This window comes from Episyrphus balteatus, chromosome 1 (assembly GCF_945859705.1).
Source record: "Episyrphus balteatus chromosome 1, idEpiBalt1.1, whole genome shotgun sequence".
Classification (NCBI taxonomy): Eukaryota; Metazoa; Arthropoda; class Insecta; order Diptera; family Syrphidae; genus Episyrphus; species Episyrphus balteatus.
The window spans coordinates 14,947,454-14,974,947 of record NC_079134.1 but is presented as its reverse complement, the minus strand read 5'-3'; the positions used below and the strand labels follow the sequence as shown (position 1 = coordinate 14,974,947).

The following is a 27,494-nucleotide window of genomic DNA, read 5'->3' as shown; positions in this document are numbered from 1 at the left end:
TTGACTGTATTATTAAGTTTTAAGTAGATGTAGAAAATAAACACAATTTTAATTCCTCATTAAATCAAATTCGCTCAATTATGACTCGTTAAATAATGTGTAAACACATAATTTCTTCCCTCAAATCAAAATGCCACCTTCTGAAGTTGTAAAAAAAAAAATTATTCATGAGCCTATACAAACAAAACACTTGAAAGCGAATGTATCTCGTGCAAAAGTGTCATTTTGCTGCCTTCCTTTCCTTTTTTTTCACAAAAGTAAATCGACGACGGCGACGATTCATGATTAATTCTGGTGCTGTGAAAAATATAAGTCTCCAAATCGTATAGTTCCATCATTCAGTTGTTTGTTTTTTTTTATTATTTTGTTTTATTTTTTTCTATTACTACCACCAGAGAGCAGGTTAGACTTGGTAAACAGTTCAAATCGATTCACAAAAATCCATCGAGCGCATGCAACAAAACAGTTTTATTTGAAACGGACACAAGTTAGCTTCGATCTAATAATACTGGTCTCATGCTACTGCTTCGCCGGCCAGCCAGCCAACTGACTTACTGACTGACTGTATGAGACGACAACGACAACAAAACACTAAACAACTTTAGCCCAGCATAAGTTTAGATGTACTTTAAGCTTGAATTTAAAATTCGCAGAATTTGTTGCTATTTTATGTGCAGTTTTTTTTTTTTTTAAGATTATTTTTTATAAATGCACTGGCCTAGCCTTAGTTTAGGTTCAGTCAAAATTTGATTCTCAATCGTTGTTGATGGCGTGTGTTTTTAGTGCGGTTAATTCTCCACAAACGGATATAAACGTTATTTTTGGTTTTTGAAAGATACTTTTAAACTCATTTTGTGGATTGTGTGGTGAATGTGATAAACTGTAATAAGAATAATAAAATAGAAATTAACAATTGCAAATTTGTTTGTGGTTCAATTTAATTGTAAATAAATTAAGCTAAGGATAACAAATAAGGATATACCAATCAAGAGTGGATATTACTAACTTGTGCCATAGATTGATTACTCAAAATTATTTAAAGGTAACTAATAAGTAAAATAAGTGTTTTCAAATGTTTTAAATCTTTATTTAATGAATACAAGTTTAATGGGTTGTCTTCATTTTTCTTTTTATTAATGATTAAAGTGAAATAAATAAATACTCATTTAAAAAAATAATAAAAAAAAAAAAACATTTAAATCAGTGGAATTATTCTAAATTCTGTAGGGCTTATAAGAAAGTGCTTGAATTTTCATCCAATCAGTGCAATTTTATTTTAACCTCCTTGTGGTTTTATTCAAGTGTCCCTAAAGATTCCTGCTGATTCTAGAAAATATAAAAATCACGAAGGTTTTTAAAAATAAGTTCTCATATATATTTTTTTTTAAATTTCGTTTTACCTTTTTAAAATCTTTGTGATGCGTTCTAGGATTTGACATAGTGTTAATAATTGATAATACAAAAAAAAAAAACTTAGTCCTGGCTTCTCCTAACTATTATGATCTTATCATTCCTAAATAGTTGTTTTTACATGAAATTCGGATTGAAGATAATTTTTTTAGCATTTTCATTTGAAGAAAAAACAACGAAATTTCAATCCTTTTCCATATTTATACATTCATTTGTTTAAATTGACTTGTTTTGTATAAACTTATCATGATATATTGATAACAATTCAATGAAAAAATTCATTTGCTATTGAGATTTTAAAGAAAAGATGATTTTAAAACGGCAAACAAAAGAGTTGATGCACGAACCTTATTTTTTAAAATACTCGTTTAAATCAAAATGGACACAAAAATAATATTTTTATGAACGTGAGTGCATTCATCCTAGAAAAGTGGATTAACTCTTTTAATAAATTAAATGACACTTTAAGTGTTTTTGACACAATTATGAGATCTACATCATATCCCCTCATTTGGATGGGGAGCACTCTCAACCAAAACTATACATTGAATACTCTCTATATTAATAATAAAACCAAACAATTTATTTGTTCAAAAACACATATAACTTGTATAAGGAATAATACAAAATTTAAAACTTAAAAAAAATATCCAATGAAAATGAGTACCTTAGACATAAATGAAATATTTACGAGGTAGACTAAGTCGTGCATTTTAGTTGAATTTTATTTATAAATTCAATTCTCAATTGCGGTTTTCAAAATTATATGCAGACAAAAAAATTTGGTGAATAAATCAATAAATTTTATGAAATCTTGTGTTTTAATTCAAATGCATACGTAATTAAATTTTACGGAAGTCCGCATGAAAACAATTTCCGTTATTCGTCTTAGTGACTCTTTGAAAATATTTGATAGGTTTCTGTGGCTCAAACTAATGTATTTATTCATATATTTGTGGACTAACGCATCCACTCAGAATTGAAAATTTATTTTTATTGTATACTACTTCTTGATGTTTTATTCGCAAAGAATCATAACCAACATTGGTCCAAATATTCACTACTATTCTTTTTTGGTTAATTTGCTTAACATGGGCGTCAAGAAAAAAAACTAAAGGGGGTGAAAAAATGCAGCCAAACAAATTTAATACAAATTTCCTCACTTTTATGGATTCAACTATCAGCTATATGTTTATGTGTTCGAGATCCAGCTACTTGAGCAATTTTTCAGGACCAAAATTAAAGTTACTTGCTTTATTTTTCTTAAATTCTTTCTTATAAGAGTTTGTAATTAAAAAACTTTTAAAATTGTCTTTTTTGTAATTTTAAAAACAAATTTGAAATTTTTTTAAAGTTTTTGTTAAATTTTTTGTAAAATAAAATTCAAAATATTTTTTAATGAATTTTTTAATAAAGCTTTAATATTATAAGCATTTTATTTTTTAATGCAAACCAGTGGTGAATTTCCTTGAATCTATTTTATTTATTCTATGGGTGCTAAATATGCATTTCATTTTGATAAGAATTAATTTATCTTAAATTGTCTTTTTAAGTAAACTAAAGTGTTAAATTGTGCGACCCAGCCCTTCATTTTTTGCACATTTTTGTTTGTAATTTCAATGCTTCAAATAGAAAATTATATTTTTTTAAACACCATTTATTGTAATACTCTTGATGTAGATTGTTAATGTGAGTTGTATTTTTTTTTTAATTCTTGCATAAATTAAAATTTGCTTTCATGGTATTTGAAATTGAAATGGTATTTCCGTTGAAGCAAAATTTAAATAAAAATGTGACAATTTTACTTCGATTTTTTTTTATCAAGTCGACAGACAAATGTATTGCTCCATTGTTAATGAATAAATAGTTCTTCAGTCGTTATAAAAAGTATTGCAAATTATTTAAAGAATGTTGGTAATACATGACCTAGAATAGAAGTAAATCGATAAATCTATCAAAGGAATTTAATTTGTAAATAAACAATAACCAAATGCAATATTATCTGATATTAATCATAGGAAGTTAAACAAAAACACACAAAAAAAAAAATAACAAAAACAAGAGTGTGAATCATGATTTCATTTTCACTTAACCGTGACCGAGGTAAAACATTTTATATTTAATAAAAGATCAATATTTAGTTATTTTGTTTCTAGCTACTATTTTTTTTTAATAACGAAGACCTTGTACAATACATGCATTCAGCTTTAGCCATTAATAAATATAAATCAAACAAAAATAATAAAATATAACAATAGCTATACTGTGTAAAATATAATAAATCTCTTGTTATATTTATAGATAGGTACTGTTAAGACTTGCGGTTAATTCAAACCAATTCAGAAAAAGTAATTTACATAACAGTAGTTAAAAACTAAAAACAACACATTATAATTCACTTTTGTTAAACTAATTAATATGCGTAGCAGCTGTTTTTTGTTTATAAATATTGAACGGAATATTTTCAATCCTTTCAATTCTAATTAATACATTAGTATTTGAAAGACAGTAAAAGAAAAATTATTTTCTTTTAAACTGTTAAATGATTCATACATTTTGTATTATTGTTTTTAATAAATGCGTTATTCAAGGTCTTTTTAAAATGCATGAGCTCTTACTGTCGCACATTGATTTTATTCTTACTTTCTATCATAGGGTGAATACTATTCTATAATGAGTGTAAGTCCGTATTTATAATAACAGCAAAAAATGGAATACATTACCACGTGTAAAAAGTTTTAGACTTTCAGCTTCAACAAAAATTCCTGACCTACACGACTGTAGACAGTTTTACAAATTTAATGTTGAACTTTTCGAAAATATTAATTTAATTCATTAAATTCATTAAATTTTTAATAAGTGAAGGTCAATTAAATATAAACACTTTCGATTCTTTTTTTTTTTTTGAATTTTAGTGTTACAAAATTCATATAATATATGCGAATATATTAATAGTTTTACATTAAATATTTTTGGTATAAAAAAGTATTAATATTAAATGTTTATTACTCCATTTCTTGCCACCTCTTAATCAATAGTAAATTTTCTTAAAAAAATATATAAAACACTTTAAGGAACCAGTTTACTAAATTAATAATTACCTCAGTGCAACGAGCACTTGATGTATGGGTGGATGTTCTAGAAGGTAGTGGGTACCGCATAAGCGCGAAAAAGACAGAATACCTATGCTGCCCATTTTCTGATCCACACAGGCCTATTCCTGACATTTATTTGAATGGTGTAGTGCTTCCCAAGTGTGAAAAGTTTAAATATCTGGGGTCTATGATAAATAACGAAGGTACTTGTGATGACGATATCAATCATCGCGTAAGCGTAGGGTGGATGAAGTGGCGGGAAAATTCTGCTATCTTCTGTGATCGAAAAATGCCCCCTAAGCTGAAAGGAAGGCTCTACACCGCAGTTGTGCGTCCAGCACTCACATACGGTTCACAATGTTGGACAATGTACAAAAAGTATGAGAGTAAGTTAACGGCAGCTGAGATGAAGATGCTTCGCATGACAGCAGGAGTAACAAAGCTTGATAGAATTAGAAGTACGAAGATCCGAGGAAGCCTTCATGTTAAAAATACCATCTCCCAAAAAATTGAACACGACCGACTCAGTTGGTATTGCCATGTTCAAAGGAGAGATCCTGAGAACCCCGTCAAAAAAGCAATATCATATAACGTTCCAACACGAAATAAAAAGAAAGGTAGGCCTAAAAACTCCTGGTACAAGCAAATGCAAAAACACCAGCATTCAGTTGGCCTCAGAAACGGAACAATACAAAACCGGGAGGCTTGCCGCCGATTTCTGAGGTCAACCCGGCGAACCCCACAGGCGGATCACTAGTGTGAAGCAGTAACGTGGGAAGGTTATGATCCCCTCGACATCGAGATCATAACAGCGCCGAGAAAAAAAAAAAAAAAAAAAAAAAAAAAGGAAGAAGAATAATTACCTCAGTCAAAATGTCTATTTAACCAATTTAATTGATCAATAAAGAATAATTTACACTTTTTTTTTTTAGTTTTAATGAAATCCAATTACCACTTCACATTTTTTAATTACTAAGATTAAATTACACATTTGTGCCATTTCATACAAAATTCAACTTTTTTTTTTGATACTCTTGGAATGCAACCAAAATATTTGCAGAATTTTTAACTAAAAAACATCAAATCCTTGTAACATAAAAAATTGTTTACTTCATCTAGTATAAAAATTAAATATCATTTTCATATAATTTTTTAATTGCTAAGGATTAGTGTTGAAGTTGATCGTTTTATACTTTAGTTATTAAAAAAAATTAAACGAGAAAAATTAAAAGCACTTTCTGAGGCATTGCATGTGTTGAATTGTGAATATTGTAGCAAGGTGAACAATATTTTTTATTTTCGTTTTAAGTGATAAGAATTTGATATTCAATGAAACACATAAAAGGCTAAAACATGCTGAAAAATTTGATCTAGATTACGTAAGAAAAATAATTTTTAGTTAAATTTTCTAACATACTCGTACAAATATGTAGATAAGATATGAACATAAAACGTAATGTTGTTTTTTTTTTATTGGAAAATAATTAATTAATATTTAATATTATTGATATTTAAAATAAATAATTATCCCGAGGTTATTCGATCTAGTACTAAATTAGATGATATTTAGGTTTTTTTTTAATTTAATTTTTTTTTTAAAACTCTGAAACGATTTTAGGTAAATTGTTGTGTAACGATTTCATTGAATTTGTTCGTGTAAATTCATTAGTCTGTTTATATTTTATTAAATAGCAAAAAAAAGAAATTTAATTATTTATTTTAACCTTCTACTGCATACGAAGCCAAATATGGTTTTGTCTGTTTGTATGCACTTTTCTCTTCTCTGTCACAAAAAAATGGTAAGGATTAAATACAATCCTCTTCTTTGTGTTTCTGAGAACCCATAGAGATAGTTTTTTCGTGTGTCCGACACAAAATAAAGGTGTATTTTATGATCACAGGTGAATCGATCAGTCGTGTGCATTGAAATCGAAAGTGTAGAATATATTCATACTTTAAGTGTTAATTACTGCGTTTGTTTTGAAAGTAAAGTGTAATTAAAAATGTATTTCTGATCGATTGTCTAATTGTGTATGCTATGAACAAATTTTTATTGAAACAAAATTACTGGCCTGGTCTTGGGAGAGTAAAAAGTACGGAAGTCATATTTGGCTTCATATGCATTAAGGGGTTGTAGATCTACACAATTTGTTAAATTTTTTTGTTGGAAAATTTTGTTTCTTTACATTGTTATTTTGCTTGGAAGCTATGTTTTACTTCAGAAATGGAGCCCCTTCGCTTTTAGAGACATTTTTCTCATGTTGACCCCATTTCCAGCGGCGTAACCACAAAAATTTTAGGGGGAGGGGGGCTCACCTATAATATTTTTCAATTTTATTACTTTTTAGTTTTTGTAAGATCTGGGAGTTGGTGAAAATGTTGGTGCAAGACTTACTTCGACAGTGGAAAGAATGTAAAACAGAAAAAATATAAATAACGGACAAAAACAAATAGCTTTTCTCGGTGCATGTCTTAAAATGAGCCAAATTTGAATTAATTCTTAACCTTTTGTAATGCAATGTATTTATTTTACTTTATTTTGTTTTTAAATGATAAATATTTTTTTGATATTTTTAATTGTATTCTTTACATAATTTGAACAAATAAAATTAGTAAAATTTCTTACCCCTTAATGCATACGAAGCCAAATTTGGCTTATAAACTAATTTTTTAAACAAATTAATTTAAACAAATTTTTTTAATGAAAACCTTTTTAAAACAACCCAGAGAACTCATGTAAGGCATTTTTTAATTTTTTCTAATATTAATTCATGCATCAGTAGAGGGTTAAGAGAAAGATTATTTTTAGTCATTTTGATAGAAAAAGTAGGTACATTGTTTTTTTTTTTTTTTAATTTCGAAAAATGAAAATAAAAAACCTCAGATAACAAAATATTTTGCAAAAAGTAGGTACTAGTTATGAATTGGGAAGGCTTTTTTTATTGAAGCCATAAGTTGTACAAAAAAGTAATTTTTTTTTCTCGTAAAAGGCTCTAAATTTCTTAAATAATTTTTTTTTGAAAATCAATTTTTCGAAAACTGAAAGTTGATAAGCCATTAAAAAGGAAATATCAATCGACACATATAAACAAAATTTCAAAATAATTCATAGGAATGTGAATAGAAAAAATTGATTTTCAAAAAAAAAAAAAAAATTATATTGTAACGGCTACAACAATTTAAAATTTTTTTTCTTTGTTATATAAGAAATTAAAATGTACTTGGCTTATGGCCGATTTCATAAACATTTAAAAAGCTATTCAATTTTTGAATGACGTTTTTTTGTATGGAAGAAAAGTTATTTTAGGATGTAAAAGCCTGATAAATATTTAAAAGGGTTTATTCTTCAAGGAATGTTTACTATAAATGCAAGAACTATTGCGATCAGTCGTGCTTTTGATTCAAATCTTAAAATAAATGAATCTTAAAATTGAAAAAAAAAAAAATCTGAATAAACTGTTAAGTACCGATCCGTCCTGTATTCGGGATCGTAATTCATATCTGAGAGCCGGATATGTACCCAAACCACCCTGTTGCCAAAACTAGACAAACCATTCATTCAATTCAATCCCAATCTACTAGTTACTTATATTGAAATAACAAATGCCAATCGCACCTATTTGCCAAAATGAAAGACCTCTTTCAAAAAATTTTGCATAAATGTCAATTTCTTTATTTTTGTTGATGCCCAAAGTAAGCCAGCCTCAACCACTACCAGTGCCACCTGAAATCCGTTCAAAGTCCTTGATTGATTGGAAATATGCTAATTTGCTAGCGACATTCGTATAACACTCTGACTATATGGAATTATTAAATCCCAGGGACCACCACCAGAGTCATAGTTCGTTTGTAATATTTGAAACACGAATAGATTGTGTGAAGATTGGCCCAATTATTCCTGATTGATCTTGTCAAGTTTGTTAAAGCTAGTTGGTCTTATAGGCTTTGGCTTTTTGTCTGCGTCTGTAGAATTGGTTTTTTTCTCCCTATGGACAGAGTGTTGCTGCTGTTTTGATTTTTTGTCGTTGTGGTGTTTCATTCCGTGACATGATTCATATCGATGTCAAGTCGTTTAAATGTTTTTTTTTTTTTTTTGCATTTTCTGGTGTTATAATTGATAATTGGTGGGTCGTTATATTTGAAGAAATATTCAACAAATTATCATAAAATCAATTAAGCAAAACAATTAAAGGGGTCTCAGCATGAGAGCACATAAGTCTGCAACGTTGGTCCTTTTTTTCAATATTGATTGCTTTTATTTAGATTTTGACAATAATACTAAACTATTATACTTTAAGCAATTAAGCTTAGTTTAACATATTTTTTTTTTCTCAGAGATAAGATGAAATAAAAATTATTCTTTCTCATTGTAACAGTCTACATTCTACAATAACCATTTCAAAATTTGTAACTTGTGTTAACATTTAACAAAGACAACACACATTTAAAAAATCCCAAGAACAATACCACCATTAACCAATATCATAACATTTCGATCTAATACAATTTTACTTCCACAAGTTTTCAAGAATCCTTTCGAATTCATGTTCCAATCTGAATAAATGTATCTGATCTAAATCTGAATCTGATGAATGCTTCGTTTTAACGTAACTCGCCAAAACAATAACACCAAATGATTTGATCGTAATCTTTACTTTACCTGAGCCAATGCATTACAAAGAAAAAAAAATAAAAATCTTATCTTATTTCCATCATCAAAAGAGTGATCTCTGTATGGTTGCCTCTCTAGTTGAATAAATTTGCGATTTTCAAGTAAAATATATTCGTAAGAGGCTTTAAGTGTATTTAAAACGAAGAAGTAGATAGTCGATGCATTCAACCGCATGTGAACAGATTTTTAGTGTGATTTAATTTAATTTTAACGATCGATGTGTCGCACACTTGATAAACGTACTTGAACATTTGTTGTTTAAATAGACTTTGGGGTAGTATTATCTAGTATGCGACATTTCACGTTATATTAGGTATGTTTTTTTTTTATTGTTTTGCAGAAAAAATGTTAAGTCGCATTGTTTAAGTAATTTAACTCTATGGATCTATGGTGTCTCAAGATGACGTAAATTTTAACAGTTTTTAATAAAGTCGAAAGGATTTAAACATTAATTATCCACTACTTAAAATATAAAGTAGTTTATAGCATTTTAAAGTCAAAATAGTATGCAATAGCACAAAAAGAACAAATTACAAAAATAATAATCCAGTTATAAAGGACGAAAAGTAGCAAGAGAAATGACAAAAATTGTAAAAGGCTAGGGTGATTTACAAGCTGTGAAAAATCCTGAAGTTTTTTTTTCATCCACTGGGCCCGAGGGTCAAAGGCACAGTTTTTTTTATTTTTTAAAACAGTAGGTTGCAGATAAAAATTATAGTCTACAATCATGTAGCTATGTGTGTGCTTATAGTACAAGAAAGAAACGTTCACTGTGGCGTATGCGTAACAATTTGTATTTAAATTTTTTTTGGTTTGGAAAAAGTATCATTTACTAAACGATTTGTGTATTAAGTTATGTTTTGTGGATATCAAATATTCTAACTTTAGTTGGCAATACAAACTAAGCCCTGATGACTTGAACTCAAGTTTTTCTGGTCTGAACGATTTTGTAGGGTATCTCAAGATATGAGATGGCTTTGATGAGTTGCTTTTCTTCAGAAGTTTTTTTCGGTTTGTGATACCAATTAGGTAATTTAAAAAAATTATAGATGGTTACTTAAAATAATCGACAAAATTTAAATACATATTTGATTAAGGAGGACAAGGCTTCTTTGTGCAGTTCAGAGCACCTTCATTTTTATGGATTTGGTAAATGGTTAAGTCTAAGCTGAATTTTCATTAAAAGAGCACGTGATTTTTTCTTCCAAAATTAACACGTATGTTTCGGTAGGTATGATTCCTGATCAAGTCACCTCCATAATTCTTAAGCAGTTCAAGTGCGCATATATCCCCACCTACATATGGCTTTTTATTTTTCTGTGTTATCTTTTTGTAGTTTGTGCCCTCAACACACAAATTAAGGAAAGAACCTTCAGGAACCATCGGGAGGAATATATTGATATCCAAAATCCTCAATCTAAGAAAACACTTTATGAAAGCTTTATTGAAACTCCTTATTTCGGAGGGGTATTAAAGGGATAGATTTTTTGACTCTTAAGGGAAAACCTCAATACTAGGCACTAAACTATTTGACGGGTGATAGTAATTGGTTGATCTGTGATCGCCGGAAATTTTTTTCGAAAACAATTTTTCGAAAACAATGCATCAAAAAGACAATTGATCGAATAATAATTCTTCGAACAACAAACAATTCATTGAATGACAATTTGCGAATGGCAATTCGTAGAAAATTATTCATGGAAAATAATTTTTCAAATAGCAATTCAATGGCAATTTATCGAAAAAAAAAAAACGATTCTGCAATCAGAGGTGAAAACCAAAAGAAATAGATGTTCTTACGAAAATATTAACTTTCCCATTAATAAAATTTTATGAAATAACAATTTTATGAAATAACAATTTCTTGTAAGATTGTCATTCGATGAATTGTTATTCGAAGATTTGTGTTTTCGATTAATTGTTTTCGAAGAATTTTAATTCGAAGCATTAATTTTGATGAATTTTCCACAAATCTCCACTTCATTAGTTGTCTTCCTTATCAATTCCAAAAATATATTTACAGTCACTTTTAGATGTGAAACAAATACACATAATGATCATATCGTATCTACATCATCACAAAAGAAAATATTTAAATATATTTGAGGTTACTGTCTTTTTGACCGTTTCCTTTAAAATCGAGTATTTAGTGGAGTAACTAAAGCTCAAAAATTGGCAATATTAGGGAACCCGGCCGAACAGCTTAGATTTTGATAATCTTTTTTTTTCAAACGTCGGTAATTAAAAATACTTCAAAGTCTATAGATTAAAAACTGCCGGTGTTGCCGTTTTGATTTTTTAAATTTAATTGAAGATTTTTGTGAACAAAAACAAATTTTTTTCAAAATTTTTTCTTAAATTTCATAAATTAATTGATGCCAAAAAATTGTCTAGAAAATTCAAGGAAAAAAATATATGGGAGTGAGGGACAATCTTCCATAGTTCAAGCGATAGATGCAATTTTCTTATTAATTGACTTAAAACACAAAAAAAAATATTTGAACACAACGGCAACACCTACAATATTCAAATATACATTTTTTAAAAGCTAGAAGCTTAGTCATATATGTAAAAATAAAATTAAGTTAATTTAATAAACGGCTTTTGAAAGAATGGTAATTGAACTCAGATTTTTGAAAAAAAAAATTATTGAAAAAATTTGAACATGTCGTTTTTTAAACTTGGTCGTAATATAAAATGCATTTATTTTCAATTTTTTTTGGCCGCATTTATTATGATTTCAAATTATAAAAGGAAAATGTCAATATGTATTACGGTTTATGAACAAAATTAAAAAGTATTTCATTTTCGAAGAACTTTTTTTAATAAAAGTTTTGAAAAAAATGTAACTTATTTTTTTTAAAGTTCAACATCTAAACATAAAATTATTTTTTATTCATTTAATAACCCTTTCTGTTGAAAGTTAAATAGCAAAAATTTAAAGTTCCTATTTACCACAGTCTTTGAGAAAATTAATTATTTCAATGCAAAAATTCAGTTTTAATAAAAAAAAAAACATTGAAATTAAAGTAATTTTTCATTTTTTTTCAAAAGTGTAATATATTTTACCTTTTTTGCTTCGAAATTCAACTGATAATATTTATGGCCAAACATTTTTTTTAAATAAATTCATATTTTATTAGAAAAAGTTTGGAAAAAAGTCATTTTAAATTTTTCTAATAAAATTTTTTTTTCAATTCTGAGTTTGAGGACCATTTTTTCAAAAAGTCTTGATTGAATTTAGTGGATTTAAATTTAAGAGATAAGAATGAGCTTCTGGCTTTTTTAAAATGTATTTTAAAATATTGTAGGTGTTGCCGTTGTTTTCAAAATATTTTTTTTGTGTTTGAGGTCAGAATGTTAGAAAATTGCATTTATCGCTTAAACGATGGAAGATGGTCTCTTACTGCCTTTTATATAATATTCTTAAATTACCTAGAGAATCTTTTTCTATCATTTCTTTTATGAAATTTAAGCAAAAAAATTGTTTTGTTAAAAAAAATTTAATTTTAATTTTAAAAAACAATACGGCAACAACGCCAATTTTTAATCTATAGACTTTAAAGTATTTTTAATTACCTACGTTTGAAAAAAAAATCGTCAAAATCAGAGCTGTTCGGCCGGGTTCCCTAATAATTTGCTTTAGGTAGTTACTCTACTAATTACGATCAATGATTTCCAATTTGATAACAAAGAGAAGTTGACTTTCTACAACAACTGACGGAAATGTTTAACTTCGCAAACGATAGAAAAATTTTCCATCTCAAACTGGCTGCTTATTCCTATAAGATTTGTCATTAATCATTTTCAATGAACACGATCGTTATCTCTGTTATATCTGTGGTATATCCAAATGAAATATCTGCATATTAATTTCGTGTGAAAATAAATTTCAACTTATGTAAGATCAATTTTCCTAACCTGTCATTGAATGAAAAAGGTTATAACGTACTCATGATTTTTATCTTAATTAAAACTTCCAAAAAATCATACCTGGCATAAATATTTTCAAAAAATATTTTGTCACAATCTAACAGCCATTACGGTGCACGCCTCTTTAAATTTTAATTGAAAACATCAATCAAAACGCAACACATTTTTTAACGCAACATTAAAAATTTGCGTATACCAGCTAGGCAAGTCACGTCAATCGAATAAGGTTATGTCTCTACCAAAAGGCGATCATGCACACAGTATAAAATCAGGTTCCGAATAAAAATAAAATAAAAAACAAAAACAAAAACGACGTAAACACAAAAAAGGAACGCAATCTGCGTAAGTCAATATCCCGCTCACAGTTTAAGACATTAAAGGCCGAATAGTCAAATCAGTCTTTTAAGGCTATTTTTTTTTTCTGCTTTTCAATAAACTTTGTACCAGCACTTTAAGTAGGTTGTGGTACAAGATGCCATAAAAATTGGGTTTCAAATTAATGACAACTACTATCGCCTTCCTTTGCCTAAATTTACATTTCGGTTTGAAGCATACTGTGTGTGCAGTCTAACAACAAATATAACATTTGGAGCAAAATAATTAAAATCAAACTGCAGGCATTTTTTGGACACACTGGTCGTTGCCGCCGCCGCCGTCTAAACCGTCGATGCAGATATTGGTTGCAATGAAGGATTAACTGCCACAAAGTGCGTATGGCTGCTAGTTACTTTATCCTCCTTGAGGCTCCAGTACTTGCAGCAGACTGCAGCAACTGTCTATCCAAAAAACGAGAGTTAAATTTATGGCCTGCTAAATTTGTGCGTCTTGACTTCGAGACGTACCAGTTGTCGCAGTCCTCTATACAGCCTGACCAATTCGTATATACACTCTGCACTGCCAGAGGGAGTCAATCTTGCGTTGTGTTACTATTCGATGTTGATATCTCATCGAGATTACTCATTCGCATCGATCAATTATCTCTCTTTGATGCAAGCGACCGATGTGACAGTGGGGCAGGGTGTATGAAAAAGTTGGCCAAAAATAATAATTTTGTTCGTCTGTTTCTCATGTCACAAAAAACTTTGCAAAAATTACCTTAAAAGTCTTCAGTAAAAATTATTCAAGAAATATTGAAAAAAATGGGCGTGTCGGTAGGCGTTTTTTGCCCTTTTTGGTAGGTTTTTTCTTTTTAAGGCATATTTTATTAAAAACTCTTTTTGACTGCATCACAATTTGAGTGCAGCTCTGCCCCACTGTGTTGTCCTAGTGTTCACTGTCTGACCAAACCTGGTATTTCAACGCAACGATGCGATAGTTGACAGTGGGGTAAGTGGAAGTAGCAGTTCAGCGTTGGCGGACTATTACGTGGATTTTCTGATTACCATACACCATTTCATGTGTAGACTTAAAAACATGCAATGTTACGAGAGCTCTTATTCAAGTCGTTGAGCCGATGACCTGCGTAGATCAGTCGGGCACGCATGCAAGGACTTAAGCCAACTATATTAAACCCACTTCGAAAGACTGGATTATAACTGTACTATGTGTGTGAAAATTTTGTGTAATTGCTTTGGCGCGTCTAATACTTAGTTGAAGAAAGTCATTTTTCCTCGCCTCTTTAGCCAGCTTGTGCATTTATGTAATTTGGAAGTTGTAACTGATTTATAGGCTTATGGGAACTGAATGACAGCTTGAAAGCCTGTTTTTTTTTTCTAGTCGAGTTAATCCGATAACCTACATTGATCTGGACCGAACCGGGTGCGAGGGAATTTAAATTGCTATACGTGTGGTATCATAGGAGAGGTTGTATACGCACTAGAAAAACACATGCCTTGAAGAGTAAGAGTGAAACTGATATTGGTGGCACACTCGGTGTCGGTGAGGTGTTTTGGTTAAATGGAAATTACAAACTCATCGATTTCAATTTTCAAAAAGGTGTTACTGAAGTGTGTGTGTGTGTTATACTTCTAGTCAAGTTTGTGGTTATATAATTTTTGCTGATGGTGAAATTGATCGTAGGTATACCTACTCGAAACAAGCTGTCAATTTGTAAAATATAAATTAATGACATATTTTTAATTAAATCATGGTAAAAAAGCTTATCGTCGCTTTTACGACAAAGTAGCACAAGTCGAAATTTGAAGATTTGCAGGAGAACTTTTTTAAATTTTTTATATTACCTACAGGGATATTACTGAAAATTAAAACGACCCTTTTTCATAATGGGAATACTTAAAGAAGTAAGTATATTGCCGATTGCAAAGTTAGATTAAATTTTATTGTGCTACTTTCCCCTAAAAGAAACGTTATATCTTCAGTTCTCAAAACAGTGTCAAGATTGGGTTCTTTAGAATTAAAACAAATGAAAGATCATCAGTTGCTATATTTTCTATCTGCTGAAAAAAGAATATGCAAGAGTCACCGAAAAGCTACGATGCAGGACACCCTAATACATCTTCCAGAACCAATTTTTTTCAATTTTTCAATTTTGTTTTTATTGAACTTGTTATTTACAATTGACTTAAAATTAACTTATGTCTAAGATTCATTGATAGATACAAAATTTTGTTGGCACAGAGGGGGCCGGCCTAACCTTATACAATGACTAAGTTATAAAATATAAAGAAATATTATACATGGATAAACTTAATTTAAAGTCTGCTGACTAGGTTGTCCTCGGGGTGTTCAGACCCGGATGTCCAGTTGTGGGGTTGGTTGAGTTGGGTTGGTTTGGTTGGCGTTAGCCACGGTAGTAAGCCGACTGGGTGTCGGCGTAAAAGTTAACTTCTTCGTTGTCCATTGAAATTATGTTCTCAGCCAGTATATCCAAAGCACAAAGGTACTTAGGTTCCGGATGTCGTTGTTGGGCTGTCATTCTTCTCATCAGTTGATTGGGATGGTTGGCGATATTTCCTACCAGTACCTTCGCCGATTGCAGTAGATACTTGTCCAGTGGTATGATTTTTGCTTCCTCGTAGAGTCGCTTGTTGCTATAGTATTTCTGCCGCTGTCGGTCAAAGATGAGTCCAGTGCAAATCCTCAGTATTTTTCTCTCGAACATTTGTAGTTCCTTAATGGCTGTCTTGGAGATGGTGTACCATACTGGAAAGCTGTAGGCAATGACTGGTCGCAGAAGCTGCTTGTAGATCAAGAGTTTCGTTGGTTGACTCAATCCTGTTCTTCTTTTCATCAGAGGGTGAAGGCGATGGAAAGCAAAGTTGGCTTTTTTGAGGACCAAACGGGAGTGATTGTTGAATCTGAGGAGCTCGTTAAAGTTGATTCCTAAGTACTTGGCGTTGCGTTTGGCTGGCAATCTAGTTCCATCTGGAAGTGTCAATGTGATGCTTCTACAGCTTCCAGCCGATCGACTGCCTCTTCCTCCTGATCGTCTAAGGCACAGTAGTTCCGACTTGGATGAGTTTATTCGGATACCCCATTTACTGTAGAACTCATACAGTTTCCGAATGTGAGCTTCGACTTTCCTGGCAGCTATTGTTGGCGAGATGGACTTGCAGTAAGTGAGTGAATCGTCCGCGTAAAGCAGGTTCTCGCACTCACTTGCAGGTGGTTGGTCTGACGTCAGGATGCTGTAAAGGAAGGGGCCAAGTTTGGATCCTTGAGCAACTCCAGCTCTAATGACTTTCATTGGTGATTTCCGATCCTCCACTTGCACAAAAAAGTTTCTGGAAGAGAGAAAAGAAAAAATAATTTTAATTAGTGCCAAAGGAAAGCCTAGTAAATGAAGTTTATGGATAAGAGCATCTATCCATACGCTGTCAAAGGCTTTTTCGACATCCAAAAAGCATGCGACAGTAACTTGATTGTTGTTTAAAGCTGAGGTGATGTCTTGGTGGAACTTCATGAGCGGATGCAGTGTGGAGTGCTTCTCCCGAAAACCAAACTGCATGTCTGGGATGATGTTGTTATCGCTGCAGAACTTCTTCAGCTTCCTTAGTGTCAGCTCTTCCAAGAGCTTACTAAGATTGTTGAGAAGAGAGATTGGCCTGTAATTGGAGATGATGTTCCTAGCACCTTTCTTAGGAATCGCCACAATTCTTGCAGTTTTCCATTTCTGTGGGAAGTAGCAGTTGTTTATGCAGTTGTTGAGGATGATAGCTAAGAAGATTATCACTGTTTGCGGGAGCCTCTTTATGATGAAGTTGGAGATACCATCCGGTCCAGCTGATTTTTTCGGTTTGGATAGGTTAATTATTTCGGCAATCTCTTCTGGGGTACCTACTCAGGTTTGGGCTGTCAGTTGGTTCACTTGCAGGATTGGAGTCGCTGAATGTTGCTTTATCGTTGTTAGGTAATAAGGTCCTTTGGATGGATGTTTCGACTTCCTCTAAGAAGACCGGGACTACAGAAGGGTTCGGTGTGAAGTTACTTTCGAAGTGGACTGCAAATGCTTCTGCTTTTTCCTGCGATGTCGTTGCTTCTCCATTGTTGGTATTCATGACTTCCGGGATTGGTGACTTCTGACCGACGATTCGGTTGATGTTCTTGAAGGCATCAGGCCCGGGCTTTATTGACTGTAGTCTCTTCTGGAATTGTGTGTTGTTGAAGTGCTGAATGGAGTTTCGCAGCATGATATTGGTGCATTGAAGTTCACTCCACAGCGTTCGGTAGTTTGGATTTCATGTGTTCAGTTCCCGCTGGTGAATCCTTTGGAGACGCTTCCTTAACCGTTGTCTATGTACAGGTTTTGCACGTGTTCAGGAAGATGTTGATAGCGGTCTTTTGATGTCTTCGGTTGCTTTTGACTGTCCAGTGCTCTCGTGATTGCTATTTCCAGGGAGTCAATAGCAGCATCAATTTCAGTATTCTCCAAGTTCCTGTTTTGTGGAGGCAGTGTCACGGTTTGTTCGACATCCCTCTGCAGCCTGTCTACATCTAGACGTCTGTAGTTAATGAAGTGTGCTACTGGTTGTTCTATAACGTAAATAGGATGGTGAAGCTTGATTATTAGTTGTACTGCTTCATGATCCGAGTCGCTGGGTACTGTTGAACAGGTGAAGTTGCTGAAGTCTGGTTCTATATGAATGAGATTTGAAGTTGAAAGGAAAAAGTCCAGGGTTGATGGTGTTCTCGGGTAGGTTGGTTTCGGTTGGGAAACTGGAACTAGGGAGTGTTGAGAACTGTTAATATCTAGCCAGTCGGCTATCGCTTTGCCTCCAGCGCTAAATGTTGTATCCATCCAGAGTTAATGTCTAGCGTTAAAATCACCGCCGATGAGTCCATAAGTGCTTCTTGAGAGGACGCCGTTGAGGGATCTTCCAGAACCCGTAGATAAATTTTTGCAATGACTTTTTGTTCTAGGAAGACCTTAGCCTTTTTTTTTTATGTCTTCGCCTTGAAAAAAAAAAAGAATAAGAAGACTTATTTTGTAGGTATAGCAGAAACCGAAGTTTATTTCTGACTTCAGATTTGTTTTAAGCAAAAAAAAATGTGTTATAATCAAATATGACTGCGATGTTAAATTCAAAAGTTGGTTGCTGAATTTTTTAAGTAGGTATGCATTTTCGAATTAGAAAAATTTTGGAACTTTTCGAAAACGAGATGGTACCTACATCTTTTCAAACATTTAATTTTAACTTTTTATAAATTATAAACTAAAATTGATGAAAAAAAAACGAAAAAAAAAATATGAAAGCTAAAAAACGAATAAACACGAAATTCCTATAAAATTAGTTTAGAATGCAAAAATCTCCAAAGAAAATCTTTAATGAAATGAAAAAAAACAATTTCCATCTTTAATTTTTTTAAGTAAAAATATTTGCTTTTATTAAAAAACACACTTTAAATAGTATTTTGTGGAATATTGAAATATGTTAAAAATATTAACAGATATGCCATCTGAAACGATAGGATTCCGAATACTAATTAAAGAAATTTAAACAAAAACATATAATTCATTTATCAAAAGATGATCAATTTTCTAAAATGAATTTGAGCTCTCAGTATGCACCCTAGGTTTTTCTTATTATTAAAATTGAATAAATTTGAGAGAAATTAAATAATTAAAATACCATTAAATCTAAGACATCGTAACTATATAGATTTTTGAAAAAAAAATCGACCGAAAATACTTTGCATAAAATAGTTCATAAAAGTCTTTTTTATGAAAATTAAACTTTTTTTTTGTATGGCTATGACACGAACCATTTTTTGTACGTTCAAAAGTATAAATCTGTTTCAAAAAGTCTTCAAAAATCACTACACACCAAGTTTGTAGGTAGGGATCTGCATTTGCTATAAGATAAATGTGGGTCACTGTGGTGTATGTGGAATTTTTTTTTTTTTTTTTCAAATAAGCAATTTTGGACATATTGATATCTTATGAAAATATTCTAATCTTGTAATTATGATTATGTTTCTCGCTGCCTTAAAAAAATTCAACAATTTATGCATAATTCTCAAGCTTTCTAAACTTTTCTTGTACTTATGTATTTTATTATTCACCTTTCTTAGAGATAAAACTTTAACCTTTTAAACAAATCATAATTATGTAGAGGTAGTATAGAAAAAAACCGTAGCCCAGTTCCATATTTGGTGAATTTTTAAATGTCAAATATAATAAGCTTTTATATAATATGACTTATACATTTAAACTTAATAGAAATTTTATCAATTCTAAAAAATTGTCTTTTACAGATTTTTTACTATTTTTAGTCAAACCAAAGTTATTATATTTTACAACAATAACGATGACAACGACAAATAAGTCACCAAAATGTGTGTTTTAAATCGTTTCATGATTTTTAACCATAAATAATTTTGAAAAAAAAAAAAAATACAAAATTGCCTTAACCCTTTCGGACCCAGCCTTACTCTCATGTAACATTTTTTTAAAAATTCGTAAAAAATATTAAATTAAACAATTTTTTAGGTTACGATGGCTTAATTGAAAGATAATAATGCCTAGTTACTGGATTATTACAAAAAGTTAGTCAAATATCATACCTTTAATTTTTTTGTATCGAGAACGGGACTGAAATTCACATTTTTTTTTTTGCAAAAAAAATTTTGTTTATTTATGGTCATAATTTTGAAAAAAAGATATAAAAAATGTTAATGCAGAAAATGTTTTATTTTTTTGCTTAGAAGAAGTAGCATACATTATAGTTTCATAAAAAGTTATTTTCTCAGTTGTCCGACTTTTTTTGGTGGTCATAAGCTGTGCATGTTACTTACATGTAACATGAGAAAAACACATTAGTTTTGCTATTTATTATTTTGGAAAATAACTTTTTGCTATTCATATTTCTTAGTTGTGATGTTTTTGACCCGTTAATACCGAAAAAACATTTTTTAATATTGATTTTCATAGCTTGGGTTCGAAAGGGTTAAATGACTAAACGAAAAAAATAAAAATAAAAAATAAAAACAACAATCAAAATTTTTATTCAAACAACGCAACGTTTAAAAACTTTATTATGTCATTTTCTTTTGTTGAGGCAACATATCGTTTGTATGTAACATACGGACACTCCTGCTTATTTTGCATGTATGATTTAATAGAGTAGGAGTCAGTGCAGGTTATGAATGAAAATTAATTTAAATGCAAACAAGATGAATAAATTACGTATTATAATTTTGAGATCAGATAAAAAACTGCAAACAAAATGATAAATTCACTAAACGACTCCTTATTATTCTTTTGTTCACTTAAAACTTTATAAACAAAACTGAAAAGAAAACACAAAACAAAATATCTCCAAAAAACTACACACAATGCAATTGTAAATTATGTGAACTCAAGCAGATCGACATTTTGAATCTGAAAACTTTTTAAAAGGTCTCATTTTTTTGTTTTATTTTTGTCGCTTTGTAGATACAACATCTTCTTTTTTCGTGCGAAAAATTAGAAACCCATTTATAAGCCACTCACACCAATGACCTTGAAATTAATAACAAAAAAAAAAAATGCTAATTGAAACATAAAATTTATCATATCTTAATGAATTGATTTGAAAAGGTCAAAGCCTTTCTAAAACATTAATCCAAATTGCCCTAAAAATAACAAAACCAAACAAAAAAAAAAAACTCTTAGCGCCAACTTTGATATATAATTATCAGTCTTGTATCGATCAAACCTATTCATGTTGACAACTACGGAGGTCAATACCTTCACTATAAACAAAAATAAGTAAAAATAAAAATAAAAGGCGTGTTGCACTATCGAAAATATGCTAAAACCCCTCAACACCTAACCCAATGGCCCCGCGCATATAGTATATAGCATTATGGCACCAAAAACAAAAATTGTGTTAATTAACATATTGAATGGTATATCTTTCTGTCTCCATCACAGAACCAAACCCCAAAATATATCCAAATATTTACTTTGTTGGGGTCTCAAAACAGCAGGAGAGTCCCGTCTCGCATGCAACATACATAATTGTCGTACATGCAACACAGCAACACACATCCGTTAACACCACACAATGCACTGACAATATGATTGCACGTTTTAGCAGGTGCACTATGCACATTTGCACACACTATCGAATCGAGTCAATGTGGCTAGAAATGCGCTGCACGCTTTTGGAGAGACATGATTTTTCCCAAGCCACGAACGCTCGTAGAAAATGATTTATCTTGTGTCATTGGCATTGAAATCAATTCTTATTTGTGTAGTTGACTGCGAGTTATGTTTGTGTGTTTGTTTGTATGTTGATTTGAATGAAATGTAAATTTTTAATGTAGGACAGTAGCTGTCGTCGCTGCTGCCATCGATCGTTACAATCTGTGAATGAATCCAACATTATAATGAATACTAACCGATCGCCGGTGTCTCGCCTTAATTAATTGTGTTGGAAATATTGATTTGATTTGATTAATTGGCTAAATGCTAATAAATTGGTATCTTTTTTTGTTCAAATTGGGCGCCAGAAATTAAAAAAAAAAAAAAATTTTATAAATGTTCTTTGGATAACCTAGTTTTGATTAGATAATAAAAAAAAAAAAAATAAAAAAATGGTCTTGACCTTTAGTTAAAACCCTGAAGTAGGTTAATTTCTCTCGAAAAACTGCTTAACTTCAGCTGAAAAAATAACGTACAAATTCTGCAAATTTTTGTCGAAAATAGTTTTTTTTTCAGCCAAAATTGGAAAAAGCGTTACCGTAACATCCTGAAATAGCAGGAGTCCCTATAAGGCAACATCCTCAGAGTAGGCCAGGTATCACTATAAGACCACAGTATGAGATAGCAGACCAAGCGTTACTATATTACCACAGCAGGCTAAGCGTTACTATCAGACTACAGCCTGAGATAGCAGGCCAATCGTTATTATAAGGACATAGCCTGGGAAAGCAGGTAAGGCGTTACCATAAAACCAAAGCCTGAGATAGCAGACCTCACTAAAAGATCGCACCCTGAGAAAGCAAGCGTCACTATAAAAATATAGCCTTTGATTGCAGGCCCAGGGTCACTTTACCTGAGATAGCAAGCGTCAATTCTTGTATTGGATTTAATACTTTGTCTTGTGAGTATTTCTCAAAGAACCAGATGTGAATTATAAGACACTGGAAATCCAGTACTAGACTTTCTTTTTAATTTGGATTTGCGTTATATTTTTTCTCTTATATTACATAAAATTCACAGAATTTATTAATTTTTTTTTAGTAAAATCAATAGGACACGACCTACTCTTTTAAACCAGCTTTTTCATTTATTGCACCCGGAAAAAAAATCTCTTATTTTTATAAACAATGTTGTCATTAAACTTACTTCCCATGTCCCAAATTGCTCCTTCTTTCCACACACTCCTCCAATCTCCATTTGCAATTTCAAATTGGATGAATCAATTAGCACCTTGACACACCAGAGTATATTTTGCGATAAAATCTAACACCATATTAATACTGATTTGTGTGGGTTGCACAGGCACACTAAAATCCCAGTGAAGCATAAAATCTGACCCTAAGATCATCAAATAATGCTTGGTGAAAAATGAAGTCAGCATCAGAATCTACTCAGGCGGAAAATTATTCATTAGCACACAGCACAGAGGCATAAGAGATATAGTGTGGACGTGCAGAGGACGTGTAGGCGTTTTGTGGTTGTCAGTTCAGTTGTTGTTTGTTGTGAAGTAAAAAACCTTAACAAGATTACAAGAAAGAGAAGCTGAAAAAACCAAAAAAAATTATAACAACTTTTGGTAGTGGCAGACAGATAGACGCTTGAGTCTCCGTCTCGAAAATGAGTAATTCCACAAACATCTGATAAAGCTTAAAAGATCAGTGAGAAATCGGTTACTGGCTACTGAATAACAATCAAGATCACCAACATGACTGGCTGTAGCAACTGTTGAAGGAAAAAATATTGTTGCTGTAGCGACAACAGCCAGAGAACAGAAGAAAGATAGTGGGTAGTGGGCAGTTCAGACTTCAGAAGACAAAGTATGAGATTACGTGATTGTGATGGAGTATAATTTATTGCATTGCCACTTTGTCAAGTAGAAGTGTTAGACTCGTAAGTACTAAGACGAAGAGTAATGAGAGATTAAATGAACAGGAAAAATAGTTTTACTAAATACTTGAAGTGGTAAGAGTACGTTACTGTCTTAAGATGTTGTTGATATTTTTGTTTTATAAGATAAGAACAAAATTGCTTACTGACCCTTAAATTCAACTTTAACTTATAACATAGCCTAATGATCATACTGCCCATAATCTCGTAAAGGCCCTAACTACACTTTTCTTAGTTCTGAGTTATAGAGGGCAAATGTAATATCGCAAATTTCATATAAAAATTAAAAAAATTAAAAGTTCATTTTGAATTTTCTGACGTATTTGAAGATAAAGGCTAAAAAAATAAATGAGAATAAATCAGAGACAATGCCTTAACTCAAAATATGTAAAAAAATAAAAATCGAAAATTTTGTAGTTAGGGCCTTTACGAAATTATGGGCAGCATAGTATCCAACAGTGTTTTGAACCATAGATTGTATCTAACTATTACTGCCATAAAACGATGCGATTTCTTATCTTAATGGTAAATAGTTGATCTAAAAACAGTACAGCATGATCTAGAAACTCCGGGTTCATTTTTACTGAACTTGAGGGGACAATGACAGTAGCAAATGAATTCAATTAGGGTGAGCCTCTTTTTATTTTGGTTTAATCTTTTAATTTCAGTAAGAATGCACATAAAAGTAATGAAGAGTCTCTTCATTCTTACTATATGTACACAAGTACACTTAAACTTTTTAAGAAGATAATTTATGTTAAATCAAATGAAGTTCAATTTGATTTTAACAGATTTCTTATAAAACTATATGAAATCTGTTTATTTTTATAAGAAATCTTATTATTTTAAGAAGATAAATTTAAGAAGAGCACCATCTTGATTCTAAGTGCCTTATTTTTCTTTGTGGACGAAGTGAAGATTATCCTTGATGATTTTAATGTTTATATCTATGAAGGTTATTTTTGGTTCCCCTCCGTCAACGGATTAAAAACTTATATAAACTTTGCAGAGAGTAAGAGAGTTGAAATACACTTTTATCAACAAACTGTGAAATAAATTGATCATGTCACGATTGACAGCAGAAATTCTTCAAAAACTCTGGATGTCTATAAACAAACATTGCAAACATTTGCTTAGATCAATAGATTATTTTTATTTAAATTTGAAAAACAGAGGTGTCATCCATGACTGAATGTAGGAATGAGAACCTATAAAAATGATAACGGGAGCCAACTAAATATCCACTAGGTTTCTCAAAGTGACGCAACGAATTCGTGAAGTACCTTGCTACAGACAAGTTGAGTCGTCTGGCCTGGAAATGTTTAAAAGATAATAAAAATTGTTTTGGGTGTTTATATAACCTAAAATAAAATAAATGCTGCGCAATAATCGGTTACTTTGTTTATTCGATCTCCACAATTTCTTGGCAAATTGACATTAGTTCAGAGAAAAAATAAAGAATAACTTTTATGATGTATTCAAACATCCATCTTTTGAGTCAAAAGTTATCGATGAAGATCTTTCAATTTTTTGCCCACAACCGACGGTATTCCCAACTAACATTTCAGCTCCGGTTAAGGTATTACAAAAGCTACATTTCAGCTTCTTTTAAAATTTAGTTAGGTTGTTGGGCATGGAAAAAGGAGAACGTTATACAAGTTTGACTCTATATTAGGATCTTAAACGAAGCTTTACCGAAGCTCTACCGAAGCTCTGAGATTTGATAGAGAAACAAAAATGAATTCTTTTTTAACTGGTTTTAAATCATGAATTATATCTTTTGATCTGATATTATATATAACATTCCATTAGTTTTTAGTATATCTATTAATAATAATTTTAAGAGTATATAATTTTTTTACCACGCCCAGGAATCGAACTTCGTATTTGCTTGGTGGTAGTCCCCCACTCTACCCACTGGGCCATCCTAGTATATTCATTAATGAAATCAAAAACTTAATCAGTTCAAATAGCAAAAAAATGTCCGAGCTAAATTATTCATTGTCAAAACCAAAAAGTGTCCGAGCTAGATTATTTAATATTAAAACCAAAAATCAAATACAAAACTTAGTCATTTCTGTAAAGTTTCTATAAATTCATTAAACAGGCCTATCCGAAAAACAAGCTTTCTTCGTTTAAGTTTCTTTAACAGTATTTAAACAACTTATTAGAAGTTGTTAAACAAGTCCGAACTTCTATAAGCAGTTAAATTCTGAAGCAAGCTCAATACAAGCTGTATAAAAAGTAGAACCTGCGAGATTTGAATTTATAGAAGCTGTTGTGTTAGTTGGGATTAGGTACTTTCAACAAATCCAATAATTTTTACTCATTTTCAGCGTTTTTTTTTTTAATCTCTGTTGATCTAAATGCCTTCATCTCAAAAAAAAAAAATCATCTTACGTTGAATTGAACGGCTTCCAGTAGCACTTTTAGCTGTAGAGAATTAATGAACAAATAGCTAGCTTCGAATAGCTTCTATTCTAATCTACACCCAATAAAATTAAAAATTTTATAAGATTTCAAAATATTTAAATCAAAATTTAATCTTTTATATTTTGTTTTCTCTTTCTTTACAGATAAATTTTAAAATGGCAAAATTACAAATGTTTTCATTGATAACAATATGTTTGATATTTTGCATTGGTACAATAAATTCAGCAGTAACAGCAGGTTATTTCTATGAAAACCCAATAAGACCATTCAATCCGGCATCATTTCCACCATTACGTTCCACAGGACAATATTCTGGCATTCCATTTGGACAAAAGGTAGAATCGACTACCCAAACACGTTTGAAAGTTCCACCAATTCCCTCACTTCCCCCATTAACAACATACATACCAACACCAACTACAAAATATCAATTACCTTTTGGTAATGTTCAAAGTTCAACACCAACTGCCTTTAACGTAAGACCGGCACAACAGCAGCAAGGACAATTATTCCAACAACAACAACAGACAACTCAGTATCAAAGACCTCAACAACAAATTCAATACCAACAACCTCAGCCACAACCATATTCTTATCCAAAACCTCAAGTTCCTGTTAATACACAACTCACATCAAATAATCAACAATCTTCTTACACAATTCAACAGCGAAATAATATTCCACAAACCACACAAAAACCAGCAACACAATTCTATCAAAATACCACCCCTGCGTTACCAATCCAAAGACAAACCCCAAAGCCCTCTGTAGTACAATTAGTTCCCCAACAAGTTGTTCCTCAACAAGTTGTTCCCCAACAAGTTCCCCAACAAGTTGTCCAACAAATAGCCTCAGCCCCAATAGTAGATATTCCAACCACTTCGGTTATTAATTCAGATTCTAATCCTACACAGCCCAACGCAGGACTCCTCGCTTCTCCAGACATCTATGTAGTAGATGGACGACCATTGAAGCAGTACAAAGTCTACGAACACATCGACAATGACATCGAAGAAGAAGTTCATAATTTCCTTCCGTCCAATTTCTTCCTCAACAGTTACCATTCTATGATTGGAGACACACATCCACTTGGCGAAGATGTGCAAGTTCAGAATAGAGCATCGAGTTTCCAACAGCGAAGTCAGCTCATATCCCAGCCTACACCCAATACCGTTGCATTGGGTTCTGGAGGATTGGGTTTTGTCAAACTTCCCAATGGCAATGTTTATCTAGGTTCAGGATCATTGGGGTACATTAGTAGTTTGCAGCATTCACAAGATGTTCAAGATCTCAGAAGTCGTACGAGCTCTTCCGGACCCGATGCACTTCACTTTGGACATGGTTCACTGAGTGACAGCTTCTATTATCGAAATCAGAAAGATTAGTTAGTTTTGGAGATTTTTTTGTCTATAAATATGATTTTCTTTTGTAAAATTTTCTTTGTTTTATTTATCACCGAATGTATCCTATAATTTTT

General features: G+C 31.4%; 1 protein-coding gene across 1 annotated transcript; it reads left to right on the top strand.

Annotated features, from left to right (window-relative positions):
- The first annotated feature begins 485 nt into the window (after positions 1–485).
- LOC129906720 (putative mediator of RNA polymerase II transcription subunit 29) lies at positions 486–27,494 on the top strand. The gene is made up of 2 exons (XM_055982614.1): positions 486–1,042; positions 26,161–27,494. The coding sequence occupies exon 2, from the start codon at positions 26,173–26,175 to the stop codon at positions 27,400–27,402; it is 1,230 nt and encodes a 409-aa protein (XP_055838589.1). The 5' UTR covers positions 486–1,042; positions 26,161–26,172; the 3' UTR covers positions 27,403–27,494.